Source organism: Capra hircus, chromosome 5, assembly GCF_001704415.2.
Source record: "Capra hircus breed San Clemente chromosome 5, ASM170441v1, whole genome shotgun sequence".
NCBI classification, from domain to species: domain Eukaryota; kingdom Metazoa; phylum Chordata; class Mammalia; order Artiodactyla; family Bovidae; genus Capra; species Capra hircus.
The window spans coordinates 111,420,573-111,428,501 of record NC_030812.1 but is presented as its reverse complement, the minus strand read 5'-3'; the positions used below and the strand labels follow the sequence as shown (position 1 = coordinate 111,428,501).

General features: G+C 57.6%; 1 protein-coding gene across 4 annotated transcripts in view; it reads right to left on the bottom strand.

The window, feature by feature from the left end:
* Positions 2,362-7,929, bottom strand: part of ZC3H7B (zinc finger CCCH-type containing 7B) — a 54,871-nt gene continuing 49,303 nt past the window's right edge. For 2 of the 4 annotated variants that reach the window (XM_018048815.1, XM_018048817.1), the window contains exons 18-23: positions 6,842-6,978; positions 6,632-6,737; positions 6,380-6,488; positions 6,020-6,153; positions 5,741-5,904; positions 2,362-5,399 (exon numbers count right to left, since the gene is read on the bottom strand). In XM_018048815.1, the coding sequence (XP_017904304.1) occupies positions 5,153-5,399; positions 5,741-5,904; positions 6,020-6,153; positions 6,380-6,488; positions 6,632-6,737; positions 6,842-6,978 (897 nt within the window). In that variant the 3' untranslated portion in view covers positions 2,362-5,152. The remainder of the gene's footprint in view (positions 5,400-5,740; positions 5,905-6,019; positions 6,154-6,379; positions 6,489-6,631; positions 6,738-6,841; positions 6,979-7,929) is intronic. The other 2 variants (XM_018048816.1, XM_018048818.1) reach the window with 1 other exon arrangement.

Genomic DNA, 7,929 nt, shown 5'->3' with positions numbered 1-7,929 from the left:
GGTCGGTGCATTAACCATCTCTTGGCCCACTTTCATGTGCCAGACTGGCTTTACCCCAATGGTGAATGGGCAGGTGCCCACAGAGTGTGATTTGGGAGGCAGCAGGAAGTCCCTACGTGTCTCAGATGTGCCTGCCTGCCGCATGATATTTCATTCTCGGAAGTTCGCTCCTGTCAGACCCCTTCCAGTGCACGAATATACGAAGCCTCTAACACTGTGAATGATTGCTCACTGCATACCTGGCACCAGCCTAGACCTTGTAAGGAATTCAAAGCTAAATAACAGACCAGGCCAGGCAAGGCCCTGCCATTAGGGAATTTTCATGCCATGGAAGGTCAGTCTACGTGGCACCCCCACTCACAGTCAGCGTGTCCAGCTGGCAGCATCACCCACAGCTCACACAGGGGCCACATCAGCAGGACGCTGGGTCAGGCGGCTGGGGTAGGGGGCAGAGGCAGGGGAGGGGCGGCACACGGAAACCTGGACACGTCCAGAGGGGCCCACATGGCAGGCGTGCTGGGATCGTCCACACGCCTTGGGTCTCCTGGCTCAGAGGTCTGGTGGCTGTGCCAGTGGGGGCTCTATGTGCATGCAGTTTGGGCAGAGTCCCCTAGGTGCCCCAGGGAGCCTCTCACAAGCAGCTTCCCCAGAGGCAGGAAGGAGGAGCTGGGGAACCATGGTGATGGCGGTACGCATGGCGTCCCCTAGTCACAGGACCAAAGGCCAGAAATGGGCCTACATTCAATATCTGGGTTAGTTAGCTCAAGCCAGCTTGGGCACCTTGATGGATGAAGCCACTGACCGTAAATATCTAGGTTACATTGGGCATTTTTAGGTTACATGTCACACATGGAGATGCATGTGTGAAATGCAACCAAGACAAGGGAAGATGCAGAGTAATAAGTACACATTGAGTACGATGATCCAATCTTTTTAAGGCTCAAGTCCAGGCTCACCTCCCCCCAAAAGCCCTCCCAGCTCCCCAGCGTGGGTGTGGGACCTTCCGTGTCTCCCACCACTGTGTCTATCACATCATCCTACACTCTTCCCTACAGGCCCATCTCCACCCCACAGACTGGATTCCCGGAAGGCCACGTTCTGTCTATCGTCTTGTATCTGTAAGATCTGAGATGGGATGGGTGTTCAGCTAATGCCTACCAACCTGAGCTAAGAGAAAACTGGATGAGAATTTAGGGGAATTTTTGAGAATTTAGTCTGCTTGGTTCACTGAAGTACTGCTTATCTTATCTTTGACTTTCTAAGTTTAACGGAGGTTCTGATACACATTAACGAGCTCTTCAGCCTGAGGATGGGTCTGCATTTTCTCCTGGGAGCTGGACCTTTCCATACCCCTCTGGTTTTCCACAGTGCAGCCAGGGGTGCTGAGAACCCCAGAACACCAGTGCTGAAGGGACCTTGCTGATCACCCAGTTGCCACTGGTCTTCCATCTTTTTTGTCTCTTTTCTGAGGGTCCTTGGAACCCTTCACGGAACCTCTGTGAGCTGAGATGTGGACTCCAAATGTTCAGGTTGCTAATAGAGACAGACTTGCTATATCCACAGTGCCTGGCGTGCAGAAGGTGCTCCATCAAGTCAGCTGCTCCTGTTATTCATCTGGTCATTGATCAAGCATCTGAGCCCCTACTGAGTACCCAGCCCAGATGATTCCCTGTCCTCAGAGGATTCACAGACCTTCGACCTCTGTCCCTGCAGCCACTGCACCCTGTACTTTGAAACTGTCTGGAGAGAGCTTACTCTCAATTACAGCTGCTCCCGTCAGGACCCCTTCCGTCACCTGTAGCCACACACAATCCAGGAGATTTGCAAAAGGGCCTCTGGCAGATACAGGGGTCCCAACTGAGAATCCTTGATCCAGTTTGCTGTCTCTTAAAGATAAGGAAGCTGGTCCCGTGTGACTCAGACCTCCCTCAGGCACTGAGGAGTCCAGGCTGCACACAGGCTCATGTTCCAAAGCGCGTCAGAGCCCCTTACCTTTCTGGAATAAGCCACCCTCAGAAAGGGCACAGAGATGGCACAGGGTGAAAGCAGGAAAGTGTGGGTACCGCTGGAGTCCTCACACAGAGGCCGCGAGCAGACAGGCTGCAGAAGAGCCAGCAAAGGGTGGCCCATGGGGCCAATTAAGCCGAGCATAGTTTGTCCCCGCCAGCGAGGCTCTGTGTGAGCCAGGGTCAGCCGGGCTGCCTTGTTTGCATGAGGACACAGACCTTCTGCCCCTCACCCCTCGGAATTTCTGCCTTGGGGCATGCCCTGTGCCAGCCAGCCGGCCAGCTCCACCCCACATGGCCCCCCGGCACAAGAGCTAGGAAGGGAGGAACAGGAGTGACACCTCGGGGACAAAGGTCAAAGTGCATGTGTTTATTTTCTAGAACAAAGGCTAAAAGAAGCAAGTTTCTTTCATTTTATTTTAAGAAGGACAAAAATTGTTATTAAAACATCTACATTATTATCAAGATACTAGACCTTATGAATATTTAATATTAAAGTGTGGTATTCTTAAATTTTTAATACACAGACATTTTTAAAGGACCATTAAGTTGATTACTGCCCACCTGAGAAACGCAGCCTCCTTCCCGGCCCCATGCCTAAGGGACCCTCACATCAGGGGTGCCTGTCCCCCCTTTGCCATATCTGCCATGATGTCTAGATCCTGCCTGCCGGCGGGGGGGACACAGGCCCACTCCAACTCTCTGAGCCTCTCGGTCAGGTTCACAATGGAAATAAACACACTCATCATTCAGAGTACACGCCTGTCTCCCATCCCACCTCCTGCTCCCTGCTTGCCTCTAGCTCGCTTCCAACCCCATGGGGGGATACAGCTCTGGCCAGCCCAGGGTGCCCCCAACATCCCAGGGGCCTCTGCATGGATAACAGGTTGGAGAAGAAGAAAAATCTGGATTCTCACCCTATTCCTTCAGGTGGTAGACAGACACCAAGTCCTTTTCTTTCCCTGAGCACACGTGCTCCCTCCCCACTCAGCTGGGGTGGTCTGGAAGCTCTGAGGCAGAGCTGAGCCCAGGCAGGGACCACTTCTGCCCCTGCTGCCCAAATTACCTGCCCCCCGCACCCCGCTTCAGTCCCTCAATCCTTGCAAAAGGCTTGCTGACCCCGAAAAGTCCTCCTCATTATGCCAGGATGGCTGCGTTTTCTGGCCAAATGCTTTATCTTTAGCCCTCATTCTTTATCATTAGAAGTGATTCCTCAGATACCACACACATATATAATATTATATAGAGCGATATATTTAATACCTGTGTATATATGCATCACGGGGGCGACATATATACACACTAAAAACAAGGCTGGTGACGACAGACTGCGACGGCACGGATCAGGGAAAACAAGTGTCATCAGCATTCACGGCCACGGCCCCCACCGCGGGTCTCTCCTCCCCCTCCAGCCGCGCCACCAGCACCCAGACTCCTCAGTGCTGGCCTGCCGGGCGGAGGGGTGGGGAGAAGAAAGATGCATGCCACAATTATCAGGGAGAGGTCGGGCAGTGGCGGTGAGAACGGGGTTCTCTGTGGCCCAGGGTGCCCGTCATCATATCATCGCACACTCGAAATTCTTGTTTGAGGAGAAATAAAGGGTATTCCATTCTCTCTGTCTCACCCCCTAACCCCCACCACTGACTCCAGCCTTGGTCCTTGGCTCCTTCGGGGGACCCCACCTCTTGTGCCAATGGTGTGGGGCGTTCTGGAATGTCTAGGGAACCGGGGGAGGCTGGGTCTGCCCACAGCGGGTGGGATGGAGAGGAGGGGGTGCACGCAGACACATCAGACAGGAGGGACAGGAGAGGGCTTGGCTGGGGGGGCGGGTGGGAGCTGGGGCTCAGCTGGGGTCCCAGGCAGCTGGTAGGGCCAGATCAGGGAGGGGCTGGGATGGACAGTCCTAACTGTATGTCTGGGTTGAGGGGAGAAGGTGGAAGGACTCTGCTGTGTCCCTAAGAAAGAGGAGCTGTGTCCGATCCTGGAGCAGCCCATGGTGCCCACGGTCAAGTCTCCCTTCTCCCCACGCCCCATGACTGCCCACCCTCCCAGTCCCTTCCCCCCAGGACCTTGTGCAGAACCTGAGCCCACGAGCGCCCTGCCAGCTTCCTCCTCTCGGGAGCAGGCCATAGGAAAGTGATCTTCACTGCTACACTCCTTCCGACCATCCTCAGAGGGAACCATCCCTCTACAGGGTGTGGACATAACCCACCCCTGGGTGGGGCTGCCTGGGATGCCAGCTGCTGATTCAGAGACTGTCACATCCCTGCTGAGAGCCTGGAGGCTCCAGCTGGTAACTGGCCCTGAGTCTTGTGACCATATGTGCGTCCCAGTTGTGCCATGCCGTGTGCTGGGGATGCTGGGCAGATCACTCCCCTCTCCTAGGCCTCAGTTTTCCTATCCGCAAAATGGGGGTTGGGGATGTATTATCTCTGAAGGCTCCGATGATTTACAATCTACAATCGGTGGCCCACAGAGAAGAAGGCCTGGGCAGATGGCCTCAGCAGAGAGCCAGGCTTCCCAGTCAGGCTGCAGAGACCATGAAGTCCAGCAGCTCCCATTCTTCCAACCAGAGGGGAAACTGAGGCCTCAGAGGGTTAAGTGACCTGTGCAGTGTCTCCAGTCCTGTCCTGGGGCTGTTTTTTAAAGCTAGTTGGGGGCCTTCTGCCCTTGTTGTGTCCTGATCTGCCCCCAGGGGCGGGGAGGGTGGGGTGGGAGTGGGGCAGGGAGAAGGACCCTCCTGCTGCAGATTCAAGTGGGGGACCCCAGGCTCCCCAGACCTGAGCATTGGGCCCCCTTGAGGAGCAGACAGAAGTTAAAGCTGTAGGCTGAAGCTGGAGGGGTCAGCCAGACCCCTCCCTCCACAACCAGGAGAGCTGGGGTCGGAAAGGGGAGGCACTGCCCAGGGCTTCGGTAGGATAAGAACCCTGGGACCAAGGGGTATGGGGGCGGGCTGCAGCTCGTGCACCTGGGTATGCACGGGGGCGGTGGTGGGGGTGGGGGCAGAGAGGATGGATGGGGCCCCGGGGTGGGGGGCTGCCCAACGCCCCCCGCCCCCAGCCCTGGCTGGCCCCAGTCCTCCTAACAGCGCTCTGTTCCCACCCCGGCCCCTGATCCTAGGACTTCACTTGCGGCCGAGAGCTGGCCTAGTCCCCGGTGCCAGCGGCAGTGGCAGGGGCCTCCGGGGCGGCACCAGGGGCGTTCCCATCCTCCTGCAGCAGGAAGTTGTATTTGCCAAAGTCGTCGTCCCGCGGGCACAGGAGCATGTCCTTGCGGGCCTTGGCCAGCTTCTGCTTCAGAACCTCACGCCGGTCCAGCCACTCGTTGAGTTCCTCCTGCCCGTGAGCGCAGCGGCACTTGTCCCCGTCTGGGCAGGCCTTGCCCTTCTGGAGCCTGTGGGCAGCAGGAGGCTCACTGCCCAAGCCCCGTGCCCTGGCCTCCACAGGCTGCCCGGCCTGGGGCTGCAAGTCCCCATTCCCCCCAACAACAAGCCTCTCCCAAGCAGCGTCAGCCCCAGGACAGCGAGCCTGGCCTAGCCTTCCCCGAGGATCTCACACCGGGAGGGGCGGTCCCTGCCTCCAATGCCCCCGTGGTCCTCACGCCAGGAGCGACTGTTTCTGGACACCCCACCCCCGTCTGCCACCTCCCGGCCAAGCAGAACCAGAGCCAGTCACCCCACAGCCCTCCAGGCCCTGCCACCCTGGCCCCCCGGCCCGGCCCTCCCCGGGGGGCACCTGTCACAGAGCCGGAACTCGCCCATGGGGAAGCGGAAGGCCCAGCCGCTGGCGTCGCTGTCGGACGTGAACACCTTCTCCTTATGCTTCTCAGACTGGATGTGCTGCTGCCATTGCTTCTTGCTGTTGCTATTCTTGCCACAGAGCCAGCAGTGGTACCCCATCTGGGGACATGGCCACCGTGGGTGCCCACTCCCTGCCCCTCTGCCCACACCGCCGCCCCCGGAAGACAGGCCCTCCCCTTGGCCCCGCCGGGTCCAGCCTGTGGGTGGGCGTTACCATGATGTCGGCGTAGTCCGTGGGCATCTGGATCTGCTTCTCCCCTTCCCGTGAACCGACAGGCGTCCCTTCCCCTGGCTTCCCAGGGTTGTGTTTCTTCAGCCACATGTCATAGGTCTGCTGCATGTCCAGGACTGGTGGGCAAGAAGGGACGGAGGGCCTAGTGAGCATGGATCCTCCCTCCACTCTGTCCCACGACCCCTGTGGGACCCCAGCTGCAGGGCTGCCTGGTCCACTGGAGACCCAGAGAGGGCATGGCCCGGGGCAGGGCCCTGGCAGCAAAGTGAGGTTCAGCGGGTGCCCTGGGGCCTGCCGGGTGGGGGTCAGGCCCGCCCCACCCCGCCCCGCCCGCCCACTCACTCTTGTTCTCCTTCATGAACGTCCACATGTCTCTCTCCTCTGGGCTGTGTGCGAAGGAGCAGTTCCCCACGTACTGGCACTTACGGCCGTTCTGTGCATGGATGCAGAGCTACAAGGGGGGCGTGGAGAGAGTCTGCTGAGTCCTGCTGGATGGTGTGACGGCCCCAGCCAGCAGCCAAGCCCTCCTGGGCCCCAAGGCCTCACATCCGAAGCCCCGATGCCACCCTGCACCCCCCCGCCCCCGGTGCTCACATCGTATTGCTGTGGGAAGTTGCGAATGGACGGCAGCGGCCGCACCGACACCCACTTCCTCTTGGCCTTGGACATCACCAGGAGGACCCGCCGCTCCTTGGTCCAGCTGCAGGACACAGCGGGCTGTGTGACCTCCACAGAGAGCTCAGCTTTCTCACCCATGGTGCTCGTCCCCCGACCGCCCATGCCCCTGCATGGAGCCTGGCTCACCAGTGCCGTGCCTTGGCGCTGCAGTACTTGAGGTCCTTGTCGGGCTCCACCACCTGCCCGTTCCTCCAGCACTGGCCACACACAAACTTCATCTGCAGGTCAAAGGTGCTGGGCCCATGGGTCCGCGGGGCACCCTGCTGGTGAGAGGGGCTGGTGAAGCCACAGGACCAGGCTGAGGCCCCGGGGTCTGACACACAAGCTGCCTGGAGCCTTGGAGTCAGCAGGTCCATTCCCACTTACTGGTGGGAAGTGAAAGAGGAGAGTGAAAAAGCTGGCTTAAAACATTAAAAAAACTAAGATCATGGCATCCAGTCTCATCACTTCAAGGCAAATAGATGGAAAAACAATGGAAACAGTGACAGATTTTATTTTTGGGGGCTCCAAAATCACTGCAGATGGTGACTGCAGCCATGAAATTAAAGACACTTGCTCCTTGGAAGAAAAGCTGTGACCAACCTAGATAGCATATTAAAAAGCAAAAACATTACTTTGCCGACAAAGGTCCATCTATTGAAAGCTACGGTTTTTCCAGTAGTCATGTACGGTGTGAGAGTTGGACCGTAAGGAAAGCTGAGTGCCGAAGAATTGATGCTTTTGAATTGTGGCGTTGGAGAAGATTCTTGAGAGTCCTTTGGACTGCAAGGAGATCAAACCAATCAATCCTAAAGGAATGCAGTCCTGAATATTCGTTGGAAGGACTGATGCCGAAACTGAAGCTCCAATACTTTGGTCACCTGATGTGAAGAACTAACTCATTGGAAAAGACTCTGATGCTGGGAAAGACTGAGGGCAGGAGGAGAAGGGGACAACAGAGGATGAGATGGCTGGATGGCATCAATGACACGATGGACCTGAGTTTGAGCAAACTCCGGGAGTTGGTGATGGACTGGGAGGCCTGGCGTGCTGCAGTCCATGGGGTCGCCAAGAGTCAAACATGACTGAGTGACTGGACTGAACTGACCCCCTAACTCTGGGCCCCACGGCCTCTCAGTGTGGGGGCCAGGCCTGGGACAGGGCTCTGGTCTCCTGAAGGAGTGCTTGTCACCTTATCTGGCTAGTCCCCACGGGCCTGCTCTGTGGAGCTGCTG